This window comes from Macaca thibetana, chromosome 11 (assembly GCF_024542745.1).
Source record: "Macaca thibetana thibetana isolate TM-01 chromosome 11, ASM2454274v1, whole genome shotgun sequence".
NCBI classification, from domain to species: domain Eukaryota; kingdom Metazoa; phylum Chordata; class Mammalia; order Primates; family Cercopithecidae; genus Macaca; species Macaca thibetana.
In genome coordinates this window covers 119,608,700-119,636,556 of record NC_065588.1, presented here as the reverse complement: position 1 = coordinate 119,636,556, position 27,857 = coordinate 119,608,700, and the positions used below count along the sequence as shown (strand labels likewise).

The window sequence follows — 27,857 nt, the reverse complement described above, 5'->3', positions numbered from 1 at the left end:
CACTGCAACCTCCGCCTCCTGGATGCAAGCAATTCTCCTGCCTCAGCCTCCCGAGTAGCTGGGATTACAGGCACGTGCCACCATGCCTGGCTAATTTTTGTATTTTTAGTAGAGACAGGGTTTCACCATGTTGGTCAGGCTGGTCTCGAACTCCTGACCTCGTGATCCACCCCGCCTCGGCCTCCCAAAGTGCTGGGATTACAGGCATGAGCCACTGCGCCCGGCCCTTGTTTTCTCTTTTACTGTCTTGAGCTGACATCGGGATAACTGATGTTTAAGTGTCACTGGGCAGCAGCTTCCCAGCAGATGAGAAGTTGCCACCAAATGCTATTAATGTTTGACTCAATTCTCCAGTTCTCCATAAAAACTGACTTTACTAATTAAAAAAAAAATTTATTATTACAAAACAGATACAATCACACAAAGGTACAACTTGAAATAGGGGTACACCCTTCTAACTACCACCCAGGTGAAGAAATAGAACTTTGTCAGGCACCCCAGAGCCCCTCCAAGTGCCTCATCACAGTGACAACTCCTTTCTTCCCTCTAGAAGTAGCCATTATCCTTGTAGAGTACTGACTCTGTGTTTCTTTATGGTTTTATCTTATTTTTTAAGAGACAGGGTCTTGTTGTGTCACACAAGAACAAGTGGACAGGTGGAGTGCAGTGGTGTTCATAGCTCAGTGCAATCTTGAGCTCCTGGGCTCAGGTGATCTTCCTGCCTTAGCCTCCCAAAGTGCTGGGATTACAGGCGTGTGTCATTGTGCTCAACCTAGTTTTATTTATTTACTTTTTTTGAGACGGAGTCTTGCTCTGTCACCCAGGTGTTGCCCAGGCTGGAGTGCAGTGGCGCAATCTCAGCTCACTGCAACCTCCGCCTCCCAGGTTCAAGCAATTCTCCTGCCTCAGTCTCCCAAGTAGCTGGGATTACAGGCACCCACCACCATGCCTGGCTAAGTTTTTGTATTTTTAGTAGAGACGGGGTTTCACCATGTTGGCCAGGCTGTTCTCAAACTGCTGACCTCAGGTGATCTGCCCGCCTCGGCCTCCCAAAGTGCTGGGATTACAGGTGTGAGGCACTGTCCACCGTGCCTGCCGAGTTTTATTCTTGAGTCGTGCATGTCTCTGTTCACTATAGTTTAGTGCACCATTTAAATAACTTTGTTGTCTTTTAAGTTCATCAAAAATATTTCTTTTGAAGCACTGTAATAATGCTGGTGATGGAACTCACCGCCATTATTCCCTGGGAGCTTCTGGCAGATTCTGTCAGTTGTAATCTGTAATTCTTTTCTCAGTGGACCTTTTTACTTGACTCCCACAGTTCTTTCAGTAGCTTCTTTTTTTCCAGGGTCTCCTTTGCTCTTTTTTTCCTTTCTTGTTTTTTCTTCGCTGCTTCTTGTTTTTCTTTGTGAACAGGACTGTTTTCACCATTGTAGAAAACATCTACTTTCTCTTGTAGGATTTTCCGAGCTAGCTTTCTGTTCTGATCAACTGATCTTGTCTGATGGCACTGTAAGAGATAATATTTTATAATGTGAAAACCACAGGATGTTACAAAACAGACAGGACCTCAGAAGTCATTAAATTCAACCTGTTCGCTTATTTATTTATTTATTGAGACAGAGTTTCGTTCTTGTCACCCAGGCTAGAGTGCAATGGAGTGATCTTGGCTCACTGCAACCTCCGCCTCCTGGGTCCAAGCGATTCTCTTGCCTCAGTCTCTCAAGTAGCTGGGATTACAGGCGCATGCCACCATGCCCAGTTAATTTTTGTATTTTTAGTAGAGATGAGGTTTCACCATGTTGGTCAGGCTGGTCACGACAACCTGTTCGCTTTTTTTTTTTTTTTTTTTTTTTTTTTTTTTTTTTGAGACGGAGTCTCGCTGTGTCTCCCAGGCTGGAGTGCAGTGGCGTGATCTCGGCTCACTGCAAGCTCCGCCTCCCGGGTTCACGCCATTCTCCCGCCTCAGCCTCCCAAGTAGCTGAGACTACAGGCGCCCGCCACCACGCCTGGCTAGTTTTTTTTTTTTGTATTTTTAGTAGAGACGGGGTTTCACCATGTTAGCCAGGATAGTCTCGATCTCCTGACCTCGTGATCCACCCGCCTCGGCCTCCCAAAGTGCTGGGATTACAGGCTTGAGCCACCGCGCCCGGCCCTGTTCGCTTTATAGAGAGGGACAAACCTGGAAGGCAAAGCCCCTTATCAGGAGTCCCCATGAGTCAGTAGCAGTGAAGACCAGCCCCTTTCCTGCCTCTGCCCCGTGTCTCACACCCTTGCTGTATTATGTGGCTTTCACTGTGATTGTTTTAATCTTAGGAGTGCTATTTTGTTTAGAAGCAACAGTGGCCTTCAAATAACTTAAAGTCCCAAAATAATGATAAAAATATCAACTATGTATCTAGCTTGTGGCCAGTGAACAACCACTTTGTGTGCACCATTCATAAGCATAAAGTTCTGTCTGAAGGAAGAAAATAGCATCTTTATTATTAGTCAACCATAACTCATTCACTATGTAATGCCTTAGTTTTTTTTTTTTTTTTTTTTTTTTTTTTTTTTTTGAGACGGAGTCTCGCTCTGTCGCCCAGGCTGGAGTGCAGTGGCCGGATCTCAGCTCACTGCAAGCTCCGCCTCCCGGGTTCCCGCCATTCTCCTGCCTCAGCCTCCCGAGTAGCTGGGACTACAGGCGCCTGCCACCTCGCCCGGCTAAGTTTTTTTTTTTTGTATTTTTAGTAGAGACGGGGTTTCACTGTGTTAGCCAGGATGGTCTCGATCTCCTGACCTCGTGATCCGCCCGTCTCGGCCTCCCAAAGTGCTGGGATTACAGGCTTGAGCCACCGCGCCCGGCCTAATGCCTTAGTTATTACAGGTGAGTGCCTTGCAAAGCTGTTTGATAAAAGATACATCCCAAGCCAGGCATAGTGGCTCACACCTATAATCCCAATGCTTTGGGGGCTGAAATGGGAGGATCACTTGAGGGCTGGAGTTTGAGACCAGCATGGGCAACATAGCAAGACCCCCCATCTCCACCAAAAATGTAAAAATTGGGTGACCGGACACGGTGGCTCATGCCTGTAATCCTAGCACTCTGGGAGGCCAAGATGGGCGGATCACTTGAGGTCAGGAGTTCGGAACCAGCCTGGCCAACATGGTGAAACCCCGTCTCTAGTAAAAATACAAAAAAATTAGCTGGGCGTGGTGATGGGCACCTGTAATCCCAGCTACTCGGGAGGCTGAGGCAGGAGAATTGCTTGAACCCAGGAGGCGGAGGTTGCAGTGAGCTGAGATTGCGCCACTGTACTCCAGACTGGGCAATAGAGCAAGACTGTCTCAAAAAAAAACAAAACAAAAAACACTGAGTGTGGTGGTGCATGCCTTCAGTCCCAGCTACTCAGGAGGCTGAGGCGGGAGGATTGCTCGAGCCCAGGTGTCTGAGGCTACACTGAGCCATGATTGTACCACTGTACTCCAGCCTGGCTGACAAAGCAAGACCCTGTCTCTTAAAAAAAAAAAAAAAATTATGAAATTACGGTGAAAGAATAATACTGAAAGCAAGTTTGGAATGAGTTATGTAAAATAGGTTAAACAAAAATTAACTCTCATGTTTCAGAATTTTGTTACTCATGAATGACACTTTTCAAGGAGGAAAAGTGATTGAGGTTTTACATGATATGCTCGTGGCTCAAAAACCTAGCTGTGAAGTGCAGCTGTTAGGTACATGGACTTGGGGTATGGTTTGAACTACTAAGTGGCAGGACCTTGGGCAGGTCACTTAGCCTCTCTGTGTCCCAGATTCCACACCTGTACTGTGATGGAAATAATGAACATGGAGTTATGAGGACTGCAGAGTTAATGCTGCTTAGAACAGTTCCTCCCACACGTTTCCATGGTCTGTAAGTATCTGCTGCCAGTATCAGTATACATGAAACACTTGCCTTGGCTATCTCTTTTCTGTGCTGCTTCCAGTCCATGAGGCAGATGGACTGGGAGCCCCTCTGATCAGGCTTGTCTTTTTTTTTTTTAAGAGGGAATCTTGTCTGTTGCCCAGGCTGGTGTGCAGTAGCGTGATCTCAGCTCACTGCAATGTCTGCCTCCAGGGTTCAAGCGACTCTCCTGCATCAGCCTCCTGAGTAGCTGGGATTACAGGCACGCGCCACCACGCCCGGCTAATATTTGTATTTTTAGTAGAGATGGGGTTTTGCCATGTTGACCAGACTGGTCTTGAACTCCTGACCTCAGGTAATCCACCCACCTCGGCCTCTCAAAGTGCTGGGTTTATAGGTGTGAGCCACCGTGCCTGGCCCGAGACTTGTTTTTTTATGTAAAGAAGGAAGACTCCCATAGGCAGCTGTGCACAGCATTTTTTCTTCTGAGGTTGGAAAATGCCTGGCCTCCATGATCTCACCCTCAGTCCTCTCTGTCCAGAAGGGGAGGTATCACTGACATTTACCAAAGGGGACAGAGAGGCATGGAGGACGTGGCCACGCTAACGTTAACCAGCCAGGACAGCTAAGGGCTGGGACCCCTAGCCGACAACCCAGGCCTGCTTGCTGCCTCCTCAGGGACTTGGAGCCCACAGCAATGCTGGGGATCTCGGCAGCCTTCCTGAAGTGGGAATGGATTTGAAAGAACCATGCTGCCCGGGCGCCTGCCTTTATCAGCCACTGCTTAGCTTTGTCAAGATGTTGCTTCCGGGGCAGCAGCCAAGCACCAGTGCTGCCTGCCAAATTCAAGGATGGCAGCCATACCCTGGCTCCAAAAGATCCTGGAAGCAGGCTTCCCAGGCTGTTGTAGGTGGTTCTGCCTTAGGGAGGAATGGCTCAGGGATGGGACGAGATCTGCAGTGCCCTCTACTGCCTGGCTGGTAGAGGGTGGCCCGAGCCAGAAAGAGAATGCCCTTCAGCTGATCCCATTCAGACTTGGGAGAAATCTCTGGAGGCTGTGAGACCCTTGGGCGGGGCCTCTCCCCTCAGCGGCCTTCTGTTGTCTACCTTTACAACGATGCCCGAGGGGATGTGCTTCAGCACCACACAGTTGCTGGTTTTGTTAGTTGCCTGGCCCCCTGGACCGTGTCCTTTCACAAACTGCTCTTCGAGCTCATTCTCATCCAAGGAAAGCAGTGCAGGGTAGTCCTTCTTGCCTGCCATCTGGACCAGAGTGACAGCTATTCCTGGGGATAACAACGTCAGCTTCTCCCAAAGCCGGAGTCCCCATGGCGCCCGGCATATTCGGGTCAGTGATGTAGGAAAATGAAATAAACCCGTGGTGCTCTTGAGGAACATGGCTCTGCTGGCTGAGGACCTGGGTTAGATGAATAAGGAGGAGAGCTTTCAGAAAGAGGCATCTGCCCTCAAGATTGTGCTTCAGATTTGAAGACAGCTTTTTATAAAGCAATTCAAATGATGACCCATCTGTTACCAAGGGAATTTAGGAAATGGGTGGAGACACATTATTCAGCAAGACACCTCTCTCCTCACCCTTGCACTGTCTGCCATGTTACCAGGACATGCCCTGCCAGCTAATACATATTTTCTTGCAATAGACCAAAAATATCTTCTAAGCACCCAGGGGTGCTGTTTTCTCAGGAAGGAGAGGTTTTGAGTGTGAAATTCAGGCCGGGCGTGGTGGCTCACGCCTGTAATCCAAGCACTTTGGGAGGCTGAGGCAGGTGGATCACAAGGTCAGGAGTTTAAGACCAGCTTGGCCAAGATGGTGACACTCTATCTCTACTAAAAGTACAAAAATTAGCCAGGCTTGGTGGTGGGTACCTGTAATCCCAGCTGCTCGGGAGGCTGAGGCAGAGCCACTGCACTCCAGCCTGGGCAACAGAGCGAGACACTGTCTCAAAAAAAAAAAAAAAAAAAAAAAAAAAGAAATTCAAAGGAACGGGACTATAATTTGATACAGATAAATAGTGCATCAAGCAAGAATTAGCATCTGGGTCAAGTGCCAGTATTTAAATGTTTGAGAATCTCTGAAATCAAAATGTAAAGATGACAGTATGAGAGTCTATTTTATTTTTTGAGATGGAATCTTGCTCTGTTGCCCAGGCTGGAGTGTGATGGCATGATCTTGGCTCAATGCAACCTCCGCCTCCCAGGTTCAAGTGATTCTCCTGCCTCAGCCTCTCGAGTAGCTGGGATTACAGGTGCATGCCACCATGCCCGGCTAATTTTTGTATTTTTAGTAGAGGTAGGGATTCATTCACCATGTTGGCCAGGCTGGTCTTGAATTCCTGACCTCAGGTGATCTGCCCGCCTCGGCCTCCCAAAGTGCTGGGATTACAAGCATGAGCCACCCCCAACCCCGGCTGAGAGTCTATTTTATAGCTGAGCTTAAACAGTCTGACATAGTAAACATCACTATCAATCAATGTCATGATTGTTGTTTTTTGTTTCCAGTTTCATGGATTTGAATGTGAACATCTGTTCCCCTGGACACACTGCCAATAATGTGGTCCAACTGGTACTCATTGTTGGAACTACCAAGTCAATTAATTTTTTTTTTTTTTGAGACAGAGTCCCACTCTGTCGCCCAGGTTGTACTGCAGTGGCGTGATCACAGCTTTCTGCAGCCTTGACCTCCCCAGGGTCAGGTGATTCTCTCATCTCAGGCTCCATAGTACGTGAGACTACAGGCACACCCCACCACAGCTGGGTAATTATTTTTTGTAGAGATGGGGTTTCGCCATGTTGCCCAGGCTGGTCTTGAACTCCCTAAGCTCAAGTAATCCACCTGCCTCAGCCTCCCAAAATGCTGGGATTACAGGCGTGAGCCACTGCATCCAGCCAGTCAACTCACTTTTAATAAGGTCCTTGTTAGGTATAGTGAGGGACATGAGATGAAAAAGAGCTAGACTGTCTTCATGGAGCTTACAGGTTAGTTAGAAAAGATATTAAAAGACAGATGAGATGGGCCTAGACTCCCCACCTACATCTTTCTCCCATGCTGGATGCTCCCTGCCCTCGAACATCGGACTCCACGTTCTTCAGTTTTGGGACTCGGACTGGCTCTCCTTGCTCCTCAGCTTGCAAACAGCCTATGTTGGGACCTTGCGATCATAATTTATTTGCAGGGGAGCTCCTGGGATCATGGCAAACAGGAGGCAGGACTAGATTGCAGCTTCAGACAGAGCAGCATGCAGAGGCTTACATTGTGAATTTTAGCTCCAGATCAACTGCAAGAACAAGCCAGCAATCCTGAGAGGGCTCACAGACCCTGTGAAGGAAGCAGATTGCTCCTGCAGGGCCTGGGAGACCCCCAAATACTGTGAGTGCCCCAACTGTGGAAGTGGGAAAGGGAGACCCTCCTCTCCAAAACACACCCCCGCACTGGAGAGGCTGAAGGTCTGTTTGCAGAAGAAATTTCTGACTTTACCTGGAGCTAAGTCAGACTCAGGCGAGCGAAATACAGGGGAAGAGGAAGCAGCAGAAAGGCAGTGGGAGCTTGCTGGGTCCCCAGGCAGCCCATTCCTGCCTGACACCACAGGGATCCGGAGGGAGGCTGGCCAGAGGAGCAGGGGGTAAAACTCCACAGGGAGAAGGAATTCAAAATTTCTAGTCGAACTCTAATAATTTAAACAGGGCAAGAAGGCTCCTGGCCAGAACTCAGGGAAGGGCACGAATCCGGCATGCAGACTTCACAGGTGGGGCAAGAACTGCAGCCCTTTTCTTTTGCAGCTGGGAGGCGAACAGCCTCGGGCAAATTTTCAGGCCAGTCTCACCCTCTGCCTGGAAACAGACTCAGGGCAGTTGTTGGGGGACACGGTGGGAGTAAGACCGGCCCTTCGGTTTGTGTGGGAACTGGGTAAGGCCTGTGACTGCTGGCTTTCCTCCACTTCCCCCTGACAACCTGCATGACTCAGCAGAGGCAGCCACAACTCTACTAGGTACAGAACTCCAGTGACCTGGGAATCTCACCCCCATTCCCTACAGCAGCCTCAGCAAGACCTGCCCTAGGAGAGTCTGAGCTCAGACACGCCTAGCTCCACCCCCACCTGATAGTCCTTCCCTATCCACCCTGGCAGGAAGACAAAGGGCAAATAATCTTGGGAGTTCTAGGGCTCCGCCCACTGCTGGTTCCTCCCCTAACACAGCTGATACTTTCTTTTTTTTTTTTTTTGAGACGGAGTCTTGCTCTGTCGCCCAGGCTGGAGTGCTGTGGCCGGATCTCAGCTCACTGCAAGCTCCGCCTCCCGGGTTCCCGCCATTCTCCTGCCTCAGCCTCCCGAGTAGCTGGGACTACAGGCGCCCGCCACCTCGCCCGGCTAGTTTTTTGTATTTTTTAGTAGAGACGGGGTTTCACCGTGTTAGCCAGGATGGTCTCGATCTCCTGACCTTGTGATCCGCCCGTCTCGGCCTCCCAAAGTGCTGGGATTACAGGCTTGAGCCACCGCGCCCGGCCGACAGCTGATGCTTTCTGAAAAGCACCACCTCCTGGCAGGAGGCCAACCAGAAAAAAAAATAGACCATTAAACCACCAAAGCTAAGGACCTTCATGGAGTCCATTGTACCCTCGGCCACCTCTACCGAACAGGCACTGGTATCCATGGATGAGAGACCCATAGACGGTTCACATCACCGGACTCTGCAGATAACCTCCAGTACCAGCCCAGAACTGGGAAGACTCGCTGGGTGGCTAGACCCAGAAGAGAGACAACAATCACTGCAAGTAAGTTGGCTCATAGGAAGCCACATCCATAGGAAAAGGGACAGAGTACTACACGAAGAGAACACCCCATGGGACAAAAGAATCGGAACAGCCTTCAGCCCTAGGCCTTCCCTCTGACAGAGCTTACCCAAATGAGAAGGATCCAGAAACAAACACTCGTAATATGACAAAACAAGACTCTTCAACACTCCCCAAAAAATGCACTAGTTCACCAGCAATGGATCCAAACCAAGAAGAAATCCCTGATTTACCTGAAAAAGAATTCAGGAGGTTAGTTATTAATCAGGGAAGGACCAGAGAAAGGTGAAGCCCAATGTAAGGAAATCCAAAAAATGATACAAGAAGTGAAGGGAGAAATCATTCAGGGAAATAGATAAAGAAAAAACAATAAAAAATTCAGGAAACTTTGGACACACCTTTAGAAATGCGAAATGCTCTGGAAAGTCTCAGCAATAGAATTCAACAAGTAGAAGAAAGAAATTCAGAGCTCGAAGACAAGGTCTTCAAATTAACCCAATCCAACAAAGACAAAGAAAAAAGGGTAAGAAAATATGAACAAAGCCTCTAAGAAGTCTGGGATTATGTTAAACGACCAAACCTAAGAATAATTGGTGTTCCTGAGGAAGAAGAGAATTCTAAAAGCTTGGAAAACATATTTGGGGGAATAATCGAGGAAAACTTCCCCGGCCTCACTAGAGACTTAGACAGCCAAATACAAGAAGCACAAAGGACACCTGGGAAATTCATCGCAAAAAGATCTTCACCTAGGCACATTGTCATCAGGTTATCCAAAGTTAAAATGAAGGAAAGATTTTTAAGACCTGTGAGGCAGAAGCACCAGGTAACCTATAAAGGAAAACTTATCAGATTAACAGCAGATTTCTCAGGAGAAACCCTACAAGCTAGAAGGGATTGGGGCCCTATGTTCAGCCTCCTCAAACAAAACAACTATCAGCCAAGAATTTTGTATCCAGTGAAAAAGTAAGTATCACTTATGAAGAAAAGATAGTCATTTTCAGACAAACAAATGCTGAGAGAATTCGCCATTACCAAGCCACCACTACAAGAACTGCTAAAAGGAGCTCTAAATCTTGAAACAAATCCTGGAAACACATCAAAACAGAACCTCTTTAAAGCATAAATCACACAGGACCTATAAAACAAAAATACAAGTTAAAAAGCAAAACCAAAAAACCAAAAAACCCCTAAAGTACACAGGCAACAAAGAGCACGATGAATGCAATGGTACCTCACATTTCAATACTGACATTGAATGTGAATGGCCTAAACACTGCACTTCAAAGATACAGAACCGCAGAATGGATAAGAACTCACCAACCATCTGCTGCCCTCAGAAGACTCACCTAACACATAAGGACTCACATAAACTTAAAGGGGTGGAAAAAGGCATTTCATGCAAATAGACACCAAAAACAAGCAGGGGTAGCTATTCTTATATCAGACAAAACAAACTTTAAAGCAACAGCAGTTAAAAGAGACAAAGAGGGACATTAGATAAATAATGGTAATAAGGCCTTGTCACAGGAAAATATCACAATCCTAAACATATATGAACCTAACACTGGAGCTCCCAAATTTATAAAACAATTACTAACAGACCTAAGAAATGAGATAGACAGCAGCACAATAATAGTGCGGGACTTCAATACTCCACTGACAGCACTAGACAGGTCATCAAAATGAAAAGTCAACAAAGAATGGATTTAAACTATACCCTGGAACAAACGGACTTAATAGATATATATAGAACATTTCATCCAACAACCGCAGAATATGCACTTTATTCAACAGTACATGGAACTTTCTCCAAGACAGATCATATGACAGGCCGTAAAATGAGCCTTAATAAATTTAACAAAATTGAAATTATATCAAGCACTCTCTAAGAGCACAGTGGAATAAAACTGGAAATCAACTTCAAAAGGAACCTTCAAAACCATGCAAATAAATTAGCTGGGTGTAGTGGCAGGCACCTGTAATCCCAGCTACTTGGGAGACTGAGGGAGAATTGCTTGAACCTGGGAGGCGGAGGTTGCAGTGAGCCGAGATTGTGCCATTGCACTCCAGCAAGGGCGACAAGAGCAAAACTCCATTTCAGGCCGGGCGCGGTGGCTCACGCCTGTAATCCCAGCACTTTGGGAGGCCGAGACGGGCGGATCACGAGGTCAGGAGATCGAGACCATCCTGGCTAACACGGTGAAACCCCGTCTCTACTAAAAAAATACAAAAAACTAGCCGGGCGCGGTGGCGGGCGCCTGTAGTCCCAACTACTCGGGAGGCTGAGGCAGGAGAATGGCGTGAACCCGGGAGGCGGAGCTTGCAGTGAGCTGAGATCCGGCCACTGCACTCCAGCCTGGGCGGCAGAGCGAGACTCCGTCTCAAAAAAAAAAAAAAAAAAAAAAAAAAAAAACTCCATTTCAAAACAAACAAAGCACCAAAAAAAACCCCACAAACAAAAAATGCAAATACATGTAAATCAAATAACCTGCTCCTGAATGAGCATTAGGTCAAAAACGAAATCAAGATGGAAATTAAAAAATGTTTCAAATTGAGGCTGGGTGCAGTGGCTCAGCACTTTGGGAGGCTGAGGTGAGTGGATCACCTGAGGTCGGGAGTTCGAGACCAGCCTGACCAACAAGGTGAAACCCCGTCTCTACTGAAAATACAAAATTAGCTGGGTGTGGTGGCGCATGCCTGTAATCCCAGCTACTCGGGAGGCTGAGGCAGGAGAACCCCTTGAACCCGGGAGGCGGAGATTGCAGTGAGCTGAGATCACCCCACTGCACTCCAGCCTGGGTGACAGCGAGACTCCATCTCAAACAAAACAAAATAAAACAAAACAAGCAAAATAACCCATCTATGACAAACCCACAGCCAACATAATACTCAACGGGGAAAAGTTGAAACTGTTCCCCCTGAGAATTGGAACAAGACAAGGATTCCCACTCTCATCACTTCTCTTCAATACAGTATGGAAGTCCTAGCTAGAGCAATCATACAAGAGAAAGAAAGAAAGGGCATCCACATCCACAAAGAGGAAGTCAAACTGTCACTGTTTGCTAATGATATGATCGTTTACCTTGAAAACCCTAAGGACTCCTCCAGAAAGCTCCTAGAACTGATAAAAGAATTCAGCAAAGTTTCTGGATACAAGATTAACGTACACAAATCAGTAGCTTTTCTTTTTTTTTTTTTTTTTTTTTTTTTTTTTGAGACGGAGTCTTGCTCTGCCGCCCAGGCTGGGGTGCAGTGGCCGGATCTCAGCTCACTGCAAGCTCCGCCTCCCAGGTTTACGCCATTCTCCTGCCTCAGCCTCCCGAGTAGCTGGGACTACAGGCGCCCGCCACCTCGCCCGGCTAGTTTTTTTTGTATATTTTAGTAGAGACGGGGTTTCACCGTGTTAGCCAGGATGGTCTCGATCTCCTGACCTCGTGATCCGCCCGTCTCGGCCTCCCAAAGTGCTGGGATTACAGGCTTGAGCCACCGCGCCCGGCCATCAGTAGCTTTTCTATACACCAACAGCGACCAAGTGGAGAATCAAATCAAGAACAAGAACTCAACCCCTTTTACAATAGCTGCAACAAACAAACAAAACAAAACAAAACAAAACAAAACAAAAACTTAGGAATATACCTAACAAAGGAGTCGAAAGACCTCTACAAGGAAAACTACAAAACTGAGGAAAGGAATCATAGACAACACAAACAAATGGAAACACATCCCATGCTCATGGATGGGTGTAATCAGTATTGTGAAAATGACCATACTGCCAAAAGCAATCTACAAATTCAACACAATCCCCATCAAAATACCACCACCATCATTCTTCACAGAATTAGAAAAAAAAAATTCTAAAATTTATATGGAACCAAAAAACAGCCCACATAGCCAAGGCAAGACTAAGCAGAAAGTACAAATCTGGAGGTATCACATTACCTGATTTCAAACTATACTATAAGGCCATAGTCACCAAAACAGCATGGTACTGGTATAAAAATAGGCACGTAGACCAATGGAACAGAATAGAGAATCCAGAAATAAACCCAAATATTTACAGCCAATTGATCTTCAACAAACCAAACAAAAACATAAGGTGCAGAAAGGACACCCTTTTCAACAAATGCTGGGATAACTGGCGAGCCACCTGTAGAGGAATGAAACTGGATCCTGATCTCTCACCTTATATAAAAATCAACTTGGCCAGGCGCAGTGGCTCATGCCTGTAATCCCAGCACTTTGGGAGGCCAAGGTGGGTGGATCACGAAGTCAGGAGATCGAGACCATCCTGGTTAACATGGTGAAACCCCATCTCTACTAAAAATGCAAAAAGTAAAAAGAAAAATAAAAAAATTAGCCGGGCGTGGTGGCAGGCACCTGTAGTCCCAGCTACTCGGGAGGCTGAGGCAGGAGAATGGTGTGACCCCAGGAAGCAGAGCTTGCAGTGAGCTGAGATCGCACCACTGCACTCCAGCCTGGGTGACAGAAAAAGACTCCATCTCAAAAAAACAAAAAACAAACAAACAAAAAAAACACAAAACACCAACTCAAGATGAATTAAGGACTTAAACCTAAGACCTGAAATTATAAAAATTCTAGAACGTTGGAAAAACCCTTCTAGATAATGGCTCAGGAAAAGATTTCATGACCAAGAACCCAAAAGCAAATGCAATAAAAACATAAAAACAAAGATAAATAGCTCAGACCTAATTAAACTAAAGAGCTTTTTGCATGGCAAAATAAAAGGCAGAGTAAACAGATAACCCAAAGAGTGGGATAAAATCTTCACAATCTATACATCTGACAAAGGACTAATACCCAGAATCTATAATGAACTCAGTAAGAAAAAAACAATTCCGGCCGGGTATGGTGGCTCACGTCTGTAATCCCAGCACTTTGGGAGGTCGAGGTGGGCGGATCACGAGGTCAAGAGATCGAGACCATCCTGGCTAACACAGTGAAACCCCGTCTCTACTGAAAATACAAAAAAATTAGCAGGCGTAGTGGCGGGCACCTGTAGTCCCAGCTACTTGGGAGGCTGAGGCAGGAGAATGGTGTGAACCTGGGAGGCAGAGCTTGCAGTGAGCCGAGATCGCGCCACTGCACTCCAGCCTGGGCAACAAAGTGAGACTCTGTCTCAAAAAAAAAAAAAAAAAAAAAAAATCCCATCACAAATTCGGCTAAGGATACGAACAGACAATTCTCAAAAGAAGATATACAAATGGTCAACAAACATATGAAAAAATGCTTAACATCACTAATGATCAGGGAAATGCAAGTCAAAACCACAATGCAATACCACCTTACTCCTGCAAGAACTGCCATAATCAAAAAATCAAAAACCAGTAGATGTTGGCGTGGATGAGGTGAACAGGGAACACTTCTACACTGCTGTTGGGAATGTAAACTAGTACAGTCACTATGGAAAACAGTGTGGAGATTCCTTAAAGAACCAAAAGGAGAACTACCATTTGATCCATCAATCCTGGGTATCTACACAGAGGAAAAGAAATCATTATTTGAAAAATTGCAGCACAATTCACAATTGCAAAATCGTGGAACCAACCCAAATGCCCATCAATCAAAAAGTAGATAAAGAAACTGGTATTATATACAATTGAATACTACACAGTCATAAAAAGGAATGAATTAACAGCATTTGCAGTGACCTGCATGAGACTGGAGACTATTATTCTAAGTAAAGTAATTCAGGAATGGAAAACCAAATACTGTATGTCCCCGCTGATATGTGGGAGCTAAGCTGTGAGGATGCAAAGGCATAAAAATGATACAATGAGGCCAGGCATGGTGGCTCATACCTGTAATCCCAGCACTTTGGGAGGCCGAGATGGGCGGATCACAAGGTCAGGAGTTCGAGACCAGCCTAACATGGTGAAACCCTATCTCTACTAAAAATACAAAAATTAGCTGGGTGTGGTGGCACGCACCTGTAATCCCAGCTACTTGGGAGGCTGAAGCAGGAGAATCGCTTGAATCCGTGAAGCGGAGGTTGCAGTGAGCTGAGATTGCACCATTGCACTCCAGCCTGGGTAACAGAGGGAGACTCCATCTCCAAAAAAAAAAAAAAAAAAAAAAAAAAAAAAAAAAAAAAAAAAAAAAAAAAATCTAGAAAGGGCTTTGTTGATTCTTTTTTTTTTTTTTTTTTTTTTGAGACGGAGTCTCACGCTGTTGCCCAGGCTGGAGTGCAGTGGCGCGATCTCGGCTCACTGCAAGCTCCGCCTCCCGGGTTCCCGCCATTCTCCTGCCTCAGCCTCCTGAGTAGCTGGGACTACAGGCGCCCGCCACCGCGCCCGGCTAATTTTTTGTATTTTTAGTAGAGACGGGGTTTCACTGTGGTCTCGATCTCCTGACCTTGTGATCCGCCCGCCTCGGCTTCCCAAAGTGCTGGGATTACAGGCTTGAGCCACCGCGCCCAGCCTTGTTGATTCTTTTCAAGGCCTGAGACTGATCTGTAGTAAAATCTCTGTCACCCAGGCAGATTATGGGAACTGCAAAAGTACCACTTGGTTAGAGCATCTTTATTGAAGATTACGTAGGCACTAAATACAGATGTGCTTTTTTTTTTTTTTTTTTTGAGATGGAGTTTCGCTCTTGCTGCCCAGCCTGGAGTGCGATGGCGCGATCTTGGCTCACCGCAACCTCCGCCTCCTGGGTTCAAGTGATTCTCCTGCCTCAGCCTCCCGAGTAGCTGAGACTACAGGCATGTGCCACCACACCTGGCTAATTTTGTATTTTTAGTAGAGACAGGGTTTCTCCATGTTGGTCAGACTGGTCTTGAACTCCCGACCTGAGGTGATCCACCCGCCTCGGCCTCCCGAAGTGCTGGGATTACAGGAGTGAGCCACACCCCACCTGGCCTGTGCCGCTCTTATTAAACAACTGCCTCATATAAGGCTCTAAATAGCTTCTTTTACTATTTGAAACTTCATGAACTGTAGTCATTGCAACTGGCGTCTAATCTAGGTGGGAGCCAGCTTCTAAGGTAACGGGACATCCAGCAGATTACTCCACAGGTTTGCTCCTAGCCCGTCCACCTCTTCCTCGGTCAACTTCCCTGAGCCTGCTGCTGTCTCCTGAGCCCACTGTGAGATCCAGATAGATACCCACTGAGGAGGAAGTGGGGTGGAGACACGGGATCAGGCATTGCTTTCTTGTAAATATGTGCATTTCCTGTTACTTTACATGTAAGATTCTGGGTTAGTAACCAGTACAGTGATACTGACATGACACTGGTCACACCTTTAGAATGACAGTATGATATCCTTCATCTCTACTTCTGCTATTTCTTTTTTATTTTTTATTTTGAGATGGAGTCTTGCTCTGTCGCCAGGCTGGAGTACAGTGGCGTGATCTTGGCTCACTGCAACCTCCACCTCCCAGGTTCAAGCGATTCTCCTGCCTCAGCCTCCCGAGTAGCTGGGACTACAGGCACAAGCCACCACACCCAGATCATTTTTGTATTTTTAGTAGAGATGGGGTTTCACCATGTTGGCCAGGGTGGTCTTGATCTCTTGACCTCATGATCTGCCCGCCTTGGCCTCCCAAAGTGCTGCGATTACAGATGGGAGCCACTGCGCCCGGCCTACTTCTGCTATTTCTATGGGAAATAAATATAATGCCAATGCTGGTTTTTAGTTCCATGACTAACATTATGATCTAAGTCAATGTGTTGTCAGTCCCAGCGAGTGATAATTAAGATGGTACTGCCTACATCTGTGTAGTGTAAAAAAAGAAAAGCACAGCCCGGGCAACATAGTGAGACCCCGCCTCTACAAAAAATTAAAAAATTAGCTGGGTGTGGTGGTTTGAGCCTGTAGTCCCAAGTAGTGGGAGGGAGGCTGAGGCTGCAGTGAGCCATGATAATGCCATTGCATTCAGCCTGAATGACAGTGAGACCCTGTCTCAAAAACAAAACAAGCCGGGCATGGTGGCTCACGCCTGTAATCCCAGCACTTTGGGAAGCTGAGGCAGGCAGATTGCCTGAGCTCAGGAGTTTGTGATCAGCCTGGGCAACTCAGTGAAACCCTGTCTCTACTAAAATACAAAAAATTAGCCAGGTGTGGCAGCGCACGCCTTCCAGCTACTCAGGAGGCTGAGGCAGGAGAATTGCTTGAACCTGGGAAGCAGTGGTTGCAGTGAGTCGAGATCACGCCACCGCACTACAGCCTGGGTGACAGAGTGAGACTCCGTCTCAAAACCAACAACAACAAAAAAAACACAAAGAAAAGCAAAAAAAGCTTTTTGAGATGGAGTCTTGCTCTGTCACCGGGCTGGAGTGCAGTGGCACGATCTCAGCTCACTGCAACCTCCGCCTCCCGGGTTCACACCATTCTCCTGTCTCAGCCTCCCGAGTAGCTGGGCCGACAGGTGAACACCACCACGCCAGGCAAATTTTTTGTATTTTTTTTTTTTTTTTAAGTAGAGATGGGGTTTCACCGTGTTAGCTAGGATGGTGTTGATCTCCTGTCCTCGAGATCCGCCCGCCTCGGCCTCCCAAAGTGCTGGGATTACAGGCATGAGCCACCGTGCCTAGCCAAAAAAAAAAATTTGTTTTAAAAGATGATATTGGCAAGGTGCTCCATGACTGTGAAGGGATATACTTTGAAATGGAGTGTGCCAAGAAAAGTGGTGCTTTAAAAACTGGTTTTGTTTAATGTGTATGAAATGTGTATAAAATCAAATACCTTAGAAAAAGATAAATGATAAACCCAGGCACTTTCTCTGAACTCTCTACGACAAAGAATTGCCTTACCTACGAACAACTGAGTAGACTAAGTCAATGTCCAAAACTTATCTTTCCTTATTCCTGTTTTCAATCCACAAAACAAAATTCATTTGTGTATCAGGCAGCCTGTAGTCCCGGATTCAATTCATTATGGAACATGAGCCCCGCATCTCTCTCATCCGCTAGCTGGTAAATCTGACCAGGCAGGACAGTACTGGCACATACCAGTGCAGTGAAAAAGAGAGGAAGTGATTCCAAGGCAAGGCGAGACTCCCAGACAAAGAATGGAAAGGAGAGTGCTTTTTATCAGCTCCTTTGTCATCAGTCCACTGTTTGAATCTCTACCTTTCTGTCCTAGTTCAGAGCTGCCAGACACACTGGAAGGTCTCCCACCCAACTGGAGTTCAAGAAGGTCCCCGGTGTTCAGTTACTGGCTGCTTTGTCTAACAGTTGATTCCAATAGCCAATCAGACAATTCTAGACACTTTTAGTATCTCCTGGAGCTTTGGCCCTACTCCAATGACTGCTAAAAATGACAAACACACCCATGGTTCCACTTCCCCAAAGGTCAAAAAAATACGAATTGGATTTCAGTTTTTGTGATACAGAGTAATCCAAAGTCTTTAGGGAACAATAAAAGCAGCTCAAATTATAGTTCATTGTGACATGAAAAAAGAGAAAAAGGAAAATGGTACAGAGAAGTGCTAGTAAGAGGAAACCAGCAGTCATGACAGCTCTGCCCCAGTTCCTTTCTTCAAATGTGAGCTTCAGTGTAGGGCTGGCGCTCTACCCCGACTCCCTAGGCTCTACTTTTACTTTGATGATGGCTTCTGCACTAAATGGCTGATCACAGTTAAGGTGAAAGCTCCTTTTGTTGCCTGAGTCCCTTCCAACTTGGTTAAGTTCAGAGATAACAGGTCTAAGGAATTTACAAAAGGGAACATTAATTTGTGCAAGAATATTTTAAACATCTATTGAGTGTCAGGCATGGGCTTCAGGGAGCCTGAAGAGTCTGTAGCATAAAAGTGAAATGAAGACGTGCACAAACAGGATACGTGCCACATTTGAGGATGGATAACATACTACAGAGCAGTGGTTCTCAAACTTTCTATGTCCCTCATCCTCCTGGAGAGCTTGCTGTCAGGATTTGAAACCTATGCGCTACTGAGTGGCCTTCTTCATGACTGGATGTGGTCAGCACACCCCTCCTCCAGCTTCCACATTCAACTCAAACCAAGACAGACTATCTGCAGGGATGGCATGTTCAACTCTACAACAAGGCCTGTGGCTGGAGCAAACAATTACAGATGAAAACTAGAAGATAATAGCTTACAGTCCCAGCTACTTGGGAGGCTGAGGTGGGAGGATTGCTTGAGCCCAGAAGCTGTCTCCAGCCTGTGCAACACGGGGAGACCTCATCTCTAAAAAACAAAATAGGCCAGGCATGGTGGTTCGTGCCTTGTAATCCCAGCACTTTGGGAGGCTGAAGCAGGTGGATCACCTGAGGTCAGGAGTTCGAGACCACCCTGGCCAACATGGTGAAACCCCGTCTCTACTAAAAATACAAAAAATTAGCTGGGGGTGGTAGTGGGCACCTGTAGTCCCAGCTACTTGGGAGGACTGAGGCAGGACAACTGCTTGAACCCGGGAGGCAGACGTTGTAGTGAGCCGAGATTGCGCCATTGCACTCCAGCCTGGGCAAAGACTGAAGGAGCAAAACTCCGTCTCAAAAACAAACAAACAAAAACAGTAAAATAAAAAATACACTAAAAATAATAATAATAATAAAAAAATAATGCTGGGTATGGTGGCTTACGCCTGATCCCAGCATATTGGGAGGCTGAGGTGGGATGATCCCATGAAGCTGGGAGTTCATGATCAGCTTGGGCAACATAGTAAGACTCCATATCTTTTATTTAAAAAAAAAGGAGCTTGCAGTGAGCTGAGATCCAGCCACTGCACTCCAGCCTGGGCGACAGAGCGAGACTCTGTCTCAAAAAAAAAAAAAAAAAAAAAAAAAAAAAAAAAAAAAAAAAAGGCCGGGCGCGGTGGCTCAAGCCTGTAATCCCAGCACTTTGGGAGGCCAAGATGGGCGGATCACAAGGTCAGGAGATCGAGACCATCCTGGCTAACATGGTGAAACCCCGTCTCTACTAAAAATACAAAAAACTAGCCGGGCGAGGTGGCGGGCGCCTGTAGTCCCAGCTACTCGGGAGGCTGAGGCAGGAGAATGGCGTAAACCCGGGAAGCGGAGCTTGCAGTGAGCTGAGATCCAGCCACTGCACTCCAGCCTGGGCGACAGAGCGAGACTCTGTCTCAAAAAAAAAATAAATAAATAAATAAAAAATAAAAAAAACCCCACAAAAATAAAAGCCTAGATGTAGGAAGTGATGCTGTGTCATCAACAGCTCTCAGTTTGGAGAGAAGTAAAGAGTATGGTAATGCCTTTCGTTTCGTGTCTCTGAAAAGAATAAAGGATATTTGAGGCTAGGCGTGGTGGCTCATGCCTGTAATCCTAGCACTTTGGGAGGCCAAGGTGGGCAGATTACCTGAGGTCAGGAGTTCAAGACCAGTCTGGCCAACATAGTAAAATCCCATCTCTACTAAAAATACAAAAAATAAACTGGGTGCTGTGGTGTGCTGAGCTGAGGCAGGAGAACTGCTTGAACTCGGGAGGCAGAGGTTGTGGTGAGCCAAGATCACGCCACTGCACTCCAGCCTGGGCTGCAGAGCAAGACTTTGTCTCAAAAAAAAAAAAAAAAAAAAAAAAAAATAAAATAAAGGATATTTAATCTATTTTCAGGAAAGCATGAGATGTCAATCTCTGGACCTGCCTTCTGGACGCCATTTATCTAAAATTCACTGTTTGTTTTTTTTTTTTTTTGGAAGGTAAAGTACTAGTTTACCTTAGCTACTACTTTCATGGTATATCAACCTTGCAGAAACTTCATTAAAACAGAAGGAACAGGTGCGGAGACTAACTGAAACAGGGTGCTTTAGGAAGATTGTTAAAGTGCTCACCAGCCAGTCTCACAATGCAAACTTTAATGTGCATACAAATCACCTGGGAGTCTTGTGACTTGTGATGCTCGTTCATTAGGTCTGGGACGAGACCTGAGGCTCTGGATTTCTTTTTTTTTTTTTAGACGGAGTCTCACTCTGTCGCCCTGACTGGAGTGCACTGACGTGATCTCAGCTCACTGCAACCTCTGCCTCCTGGGTTCAAGCAATTCTCCTGCCTTGGCCTCTCGAGTAGCTGCGCTACCATGCCCGGCTAATTTTTGTATTTTTAGTAGAGACAGGGATTTGCCATGTTGGCCAGGCTGGTCTCAAACTCCTCACCTCAGGGGATCCACCTGCCTCGGCCTCCCAAAGTGCTAGGATTACAGGCGTGAGCCACTGTGCACAGCTGAAGCTCTGCATTTTTTTTTTTTTTTTTTTTTGAGACAGAGTCTTGCTTTGTCTCCAAGGCTAGAGCGCAATGGCACAATCTCGGCTCACTGCAACCTCTGCCTCCTGGGTTCTAGCAATTCTTCTGCCTCAGCATCCCAAGTAGCTGCGCTTCAGTTGCCCACCACCACGTCCAGCTTTTTTTTTTTTTTTTTTTTATTTTTAATAGAGATGGGGTTTCACCATGTTGGTCAGTGTGGTCTCAAACTCCTGACCTCAGGTGATTCACAAGCCTCAGCCTCCCAAAGTGCTAGGATTACAGACGTGAGCCACCGTGCCCAGCGAGGCTCTGCATTTCTAACCAGCTCACAGATGAGGCTGTCCAGGCCCCACACCCCGTGGCAAGGCTAAGTGCTTTACACAAGGGTACTGCCTGTATTCTGGCACATATGGCTTGATGAGAGCCCTGGGATCATGATGGCAATGGTGAAGGCTGAAAAGGTGTAAAGGAGTGTTATGGGAGGGCAAGGAAATCATCCCAAGAAAAGGATTAAACAAATACTGATTTGAGCTAGCAGAGATGGTGACATGGAAACAAGGAGATTGGGAAACTGGGTCATATGGGTGAAAAAAAGCATGAAAAATGTCAACTCTATTGTGTTAATGTTCTAGAACAGTGTTGTCCAATAGAAACTAATGCTACTGGGCTGGGCGCGGTAGCGCATGCCTGTAATCCCAGCACTTTGGGAGGCAGAGGTGGGCGGATCATGAGGTCAGGAGATAGAGACCATCCTGGCTAACACGGTGAAACCCCGTCTCTACCAAAAACACAAAAAATTAGCTGGGTGTGGTGGCACGTAGTTGTAGTCCCAGCTACTCGGGAGGCTGAGACAGGAGAATCTCTTGAACTTCGGAGGCGGAGGTTGCGGTGAGCTGAGATCACGCCTTTGCACTCTAGCCTAGTGACAGAGTAAGACTCTGTCTCCAAAAAACAAAAAACAAAAAACAAAACTAATGCTACCCACATGTGAAATTCTAAATTTTCTAGCAGTTACATTAGAAATAAGAAAGTGATGAAATTTATATTTTATTTAACCCAATATATCAAAAACATTATTTCAACAAGTGATCAATATTTTGAGACAAGGTCTGGCTCCATCATCCAGGCTGGAGTATAGTGGTGCCATCTCAGCTCACTGCAATCTATGCCTTCCAGGCTCTAGCCATCCTCTCACCTCAGCCTCCTGAGTAGCTGGAACTACAGGAATGTACCACCATGCCTGGCTAATTTTTTGATTTTTTGTAGAGACGAGGTTTCACCATGTTGCTGTGGCTGGTCTGGAACTCAAGCTCAAGCGATCTGCCTACCTCAGTCTTCCAAAGTGTTGGGATTACAGGCATGAGCCACTGCACCCAGCCAATATTTTTAAATTGAGATATTCTTTTTTCCCCCTAAATATGAAGGCTTCAAAATCTAGGGTATAGTCATACTTACAGACCATCTCAGTTTGGACCACATGTGCTCACTAGCCACATGTGCTGGTGGCTACTTTATGGGACAATGTAGCTCTAGAATCTTGCTACCCAAAGTGTCGTCCACAGAGTAGGGGCAAAAGCACCACGTGGAGGATGGTCAGGAATGAAGATTTCAGGCCCTGCTCTGACCTACCAAATGAGAACCTGCAGCTTAACAAGATCCTCAGGTGATGCAGAGGCACATAAAATTTGACAAGCATTGTTCCAGAACACAGGAATCAGCAAGTTCTTCTGATTGCTAGGACAGACACTTTTAAAAGCTTTTCTTTTTCTTTTCTAAAAAAGTAGAGATGGGGTTTCATCATGTTGCCCAGGCTGGTCTCAAACTCCTGAGCTCAAGCAATCTGCTTGCCTCGGTCTCACAAAGTGCTGGGATTACAGTCGTGAGCCACCATGCCCAGCCTGTTTCTTATTTATATAACATTTAAGAAACTGAGACAAGAATTCAGGAGGGCTGATTACCTGCTTATTCCATCTTGTTTCTTCCTTAAGAAGGAGATGAAACTGTAGGTCTCATAACAATGACCTAATTAACAGTTAAGGGCCAAACAACATTGAGCTTAAACAGACCAACGTGCAATGTTGCCGCTTTGAAAAGACAAAACAGCCAGCAGGTGGTGCCAGAAGCTAAGTGAGGGGAAAATGATTTTCTGAGAAACGCTTAATGATAATTCATGTTTCAAAAACGTGTTTTGGGGCTGGGTGTGGTGGCTCATGCCTGTAATCCTAACACTTTGGGAGGCTGAGGAGGGTAGACTGCCTGAGCTCAGGAGTTCCAGACTAGCCTGGGCAACACAGTGAAACCCCCTCTATTAAAATACAAAAAATTAGCCAGGCGTGGAGGTGCACACCTGTAGTCCCAGCTACTTGGGAGGCTGTGGCAGAATAATGGATTGAACCCTGGAGGCGGAGGTTGCAGTGGGCTGAGGTCACTGCACTCCACCCTGGGTGACAGAGTGAGACTCCATCTCAAAAAAAAGTGTTTTGGTGCCCTCTGTAAAATGGTAGTTAAAAAGAAAGTAGCCTTTCTCTGTCTTTCACATCCTCCTGTTAGCTCATCCTCCTGCTGTAGGTGCCTGAGATCCTTAAGGGCTGAAACCTCTCAAATAGAACTAGTGAGTACTGCTGGTCAGGTTTGAAACAGACCATGCCATTTCCTAGAGTTGGGGTTTTACACTGAAGGTAAAGCGCCCTTCACTCACAGTAAGTGCAGATAGTTACTTCTCAAACAAGGAAAACATAATAGAGTGAGCAGGAAATGCAGAGCTGTTGTCTTTGATTTTGGGGGACGGGAGGAAAAGGAGACTAGGTCTGGCCTAAATTTAACAGGCTTAATGCTTGAATGCTTAATGCTGCAGAATGCAAGAGCTAGCTAACGAAGAGGAAAACATTCCCTTCACATAATCCCAATATCTTGTTTATTTTTATTTTATTTTTGAGCTGGAGTTTCGCTCGTCACCCAGGCTAGAGTGCAATGGCGTGATCTTGGCTCACTGCAACCTCTGCCTCCCGGGTTCAAGTGATTCTCCTGTCTCAGCCTCCTGAGTATCTGGGATTACAGGCACCTGACATCACACCCAGCTAATTTTGTATTTTTAGTACAGACGGGGTTTCACCAAGTTGGCCAGGCTGGTCTCAAACTCCTGATGTCAGGTGAGGTGCCTGCCTTGGCCTCCGGTAGTGCTGGGATTACAGGCGTGAGCCACAGTGCCTGGCCCTGTTTATTTTTTTTTAAGCAGAAAACTTTGAATCCACATAATTACACCTGTCCTATTTGTGTGTATCGTATTTCTTCTATTTTTTTTTTTAGCCAGAGTCTCACTCTGTTGCCCAGCCTGGAGTGCAGTGGCACAATCTCGGTTCACTGAAACCTCCACCTTCCAGATTCAAGCAATTCTCCTGCCTCAGCCTCCCAAGTAGTTGGGACTACAGGCACACGCTGCCATGCTTGGCTAATTTTTTGTATTTTTAGTAGAGATGGGGATTCACCGTGTTGCCTAGGCTGGTGTTGAACTCCTGAACTCACGTGATCTGCCTGCCTCAGCCTCCCAAAGTGCTGGAAGTGTGAGCAACTGCACCCAGCCTCATATCTGTTCTATTTATGGCATCTGACAGGAACTTTATAATTTATCAACTATACTATTAAAACAGAAACACATTGAAAAAGCAGCAACACCACCACTGTATATTTTCTTCTAAAAGTCTCAAAGCCTGTATTTCTATTAATGATGCCTTGTGTTTGTTTAGGACTTAAAGATACCGAAACCAAAGCACTTTCTTCTTCTATTTTTTATTTTTTTTGAGACAGGGTCTCCCTCTGTCACCTAAGTGGAGTGCAGTGGAGTAAAAATGGCTCAGTGCAGCCTTGTCCTCCTGGGCTCAAGCAAGCTTCTTCACCTCAGCCTCCCCAGTAGCTGAGGCCACAGGTGTGTACCACCATACCTGGCTAGTTTTTAATTTTCTGTAGAGATGGGGTCTTGCCATGTTGCCCAGGCAGGTCTCGAACTCATGGGCTCAAGCAATCCTCCTGCCTTAGCCTCCCAAAGTGATGGGATTACAGGTGTGAGCCACCACGTCCAGCTGCAAAGCACTTTCAGATACATTATTGTATTTAATACAAATAAAGAAAATAAGAGATGCACATTTCCTGATTATCTCAGGAAGACCTATCTTGGAAGACCATTAGGTTTTCAATTTTTGAAACTAAATTATCCTTTCTACACCTTGTTTCGTTACCTTTCATAGTATCTCCAGATCTTTTTCCAGTTCCTTAGGCAATGTTAGCTCCTTTTCCTTAACTTTTTCTGTTTTAAATTTTATTTATTTATTTTTTTGAGGCAGAGTCTCACTCTGTTGCCCAGGTTGGAGTGCAGTGGCACGATCCTGGGTCACTACAACCTTTGCCTCCCGGGTTCCAGCGATTCTCCTGTCTCAGCCTCCCAAGTAGCTGGGATTATAGGCACCAGCCACCACGCCCAGCTAATTTTTGTATTTTTAGTAGAGACAGGATTTCACCATGTTGGCCAGGCTGGTCTCCAACTCCTGACCTCAAGTGATCCGCCTGCCTCGGCCTCCCAAAGTGCTGGGAGTATAAGCATGAGCCACGACGCACGGCCAACTTTCTCTTTTTAAAAAGACTAGTCAAGTACAGTAGAGAAGAGGGAAAGAGTATTCTGTGACTGTGAACAATTAAGATAACTCACTACTAGGCTGGGCGCGGTGGCTCACGCCTGTAATCCCAGCACTTTGGGAGGCCGAGGCGAGCGGCTCACGAGGTCAGGAGATCGAGACCATCCTAGCTAACATGGTGAAACCCTGTCTCTACTAAAAATACAAAATAAATAAATAAATAACCGGGCGTGGTGGTGGGCGCCTGTAGTCTCAGCTACTAGGGAGGCTGAGGCAGGAGAATGACGTGAACCTGGGGGGTGGAGCTTGCAGTGAGCGGAGAGTGCGCCACTGGACTCCAGCCTGGGCGAGAGAACGAGACATCGTCTCACCAAAAAAAAAAAGGTAACTCACATTCTGTATTTGACCACTCCTCTCATTTTTTCTTTTGTCCCAAAAAGGTCTTACTGCCGAGGAGTGTGAGCTCTGTGGCCAATAGACCTGCATTCAATGTCTCAATGCCACAATTTACTTACTGGGCAACTTTGGCTCTATTTCCTCATCTGTAAAATGGAGATACTACTACCTAGAGTGAGAACAAAATCATACATGTTGCCATAAATGTAAAGTACTTAGTGCTCACTAAATGGGAGCATGTCAGATCTCTCAACTACAAGGCTGAGGAACTTCAGAATGACATACCACATACGCTGTGATCTTATGACACAAACCCAGTCTGGGATCTGATTATTTCATGGGCCTTTGTTTTAGAGCTTAGGGTGAAAAGGCATCTAGAACAGTGGCTTGTAAATTATTTTACTTGGTATGGTCCAATTTAAGAAGTACTTGATAAGCCATGACATTACTGAAAACATGTTATTTGGTGGGGTCATAATTCTCGTCTATGAAATCAGGTACTAAGGAGATCACTGTGATGCCAAAAATATAGCCTGACTTCCCAGCAGGCTCGCACTGAAAGATAAAACCATCTTCAATGAAGCAAGTCCTGGTTTAAACATAAAATATATTTTGGAATTATGTAATATAATTTAAAAAATCACGAAAAACAGGATAATATCAAATTTACCCTTTAAAAATTGCCAGGCGTGGTGCCTCATGCCTGTAATCCCAGCACTTTGGGTGGCCGAGGCAGGAGGATGACCTGAGGTCAGGTGTTCGAGACCAGCCTGGCCAATACGGCAAAACCCCGTCTGTACTAAAAATACAAAAAATTAGCTGGATGTGGTGGCGGGCACCGGTATTCCCAGCTACTCCGGAGGCTGAAGCAGAAGAATCGCTTGAACCCGGGAGGCAGAGGTTAAAGTGAGCCAAGATCACGCCATTGCCCTCCAGCCTGGGTGACAGACTGAGACCCTGTCCCTACCCCCCCTAAAAAAATAAAAAAAAGTAAAAAATAAAAATTGGTAGGTATACTTAGGAAGCTCAAATGAGATGGAAGGCCTCCTGGCAAATCTGTCATTCCAAGGGCAAATCCATCTCCTGGGTCGTGGAGGCCTAAGTGATAGTGCCAGGGAAGTTCCTTTACTGTGAGCCAGAACTCCTGGAGGGAAATCGAGGAGCTGGAAGGACCTTAAAGGTTAACTAGGCTGAAGAATGTGGCCTGCACAGTGCGCATGAAATGGGCTGGGGACCCACGGGAAGGAGAGCGGGTTCCCTTAGGTCCTTCAAAAGTAGGGCAGGGTGGCTGGCGCCTGTGATCCCAGCACTTTGGGAGGCCGAGGAAGGAGGATTGCTTGAGGCCAGGAGTTCAAGAACACCCTGGGCAACATGGTGAGACACCCCCCCCCCAACGTCTATTTAAAAAAACAAATATCTCCGCAGAAGCCTAGCGAGGGAAGTGCTGACCCCTACTACGTGCCAGGCCTGAAACAGCACCTGATGCGTGCTCACAGCTCCACTCAGCTAAGTACATGAGGATCCTTCCGTTTTGCCTTGGGCCTCCGTGGAACCGTTTTTTCCAGGACGGTAGTCTCTCCTCTCCCCTGCCCTAAGTGCTTGAACAGCCCCAGGGCCGACCTACAGCACCTAGCGTAAACCAGGTCTCGAGAAAACTGAGCTAGGGTGTCAGCGCCGGCCCCACCCCACCGCCAGCGCGGCCTCAGGTAAACTGGCTGCGCCACTTGGGGTCGCAAGACGGGAAAACCCCAGGCGTCCCGGCTCCCAGTCCTCTCTCCGGAGCCCTTGACAGTCGTCGGCAGCCGTAGGGTTACCTGACTTCTCCGCAGACACTTACCTGGTCTCAGGACCCGACTAGTGCCCTCAACGTTCTACAGGAACCCGAATCGCCGCAGCAGAGGACTCGCAATCGCGATCCCTGATCTGCGCACGCGCCGTACTCTGATCGCGGTTTCCCTCATCTACCAGAGGCTCA

The 27,857-nt window shown here is 46.5% G+C and overlaps 1 protein-coding gene across 2 annotated transcripts; it reads right to left on the bottom strand.

Annotated features, from left to right (window-relative positions):
- Positions 1 to 377: 377 nt before the first annotated feature.
- MTRFR (mitochondrial translation release factor in rescue) lies at positions 378 to 27,856 on the bottom strand. Of its 2 annotated transcripts, XM_050748190.1 has the most exons (3): positions 27,720 to 27,848; positions 4,989 to 5,298; positions 378 to 1,510 (listed from the first exon to the last, which is right to left on the bottom strand). In XM_050748190.1, exons 2-3 carry the CDS (start codon positions 5,277 to 5,279, stop codon positions 1,292 to 1,294), a joined length of 510 nt encoding a protein of 169 aa, XP_050604147.1. In that variant the 5' UTR covers positions 5,280 to 5,298; positions 27,720 to 27,848; the 3' UTR covers positions 378 to 1,291. The 2 variants fall into 2 exon arrangements, 1 of the variants encoding a protein (XP_050604147.1); XR_007717652.1 differs by lacking the exon at positions 4,989 to 5,298 and having other exon boundaries at positions 1,376 to 1,510; positions 27,720 to 27,856.
- Position 27,857: the final 1 nt, after the last annotated feature.

Excerpts from the sequence above, each read along its gene's own strand:
- MTRFR (XM_050748190.1), bottom strand. The coding sequence starts at position 5,279 with ATGTTCCTCAAGAGCACCACGGGTTTATTTCATTTTCCTACATCACTG. Across the intron at positions 1,511-4,988 it reads CCTCGGGCATCGTTGTAAAG|TGCCATCAGACAAGATCAGT; the intron begins GTAGACAACAGA and ends TATCTCTTACAG.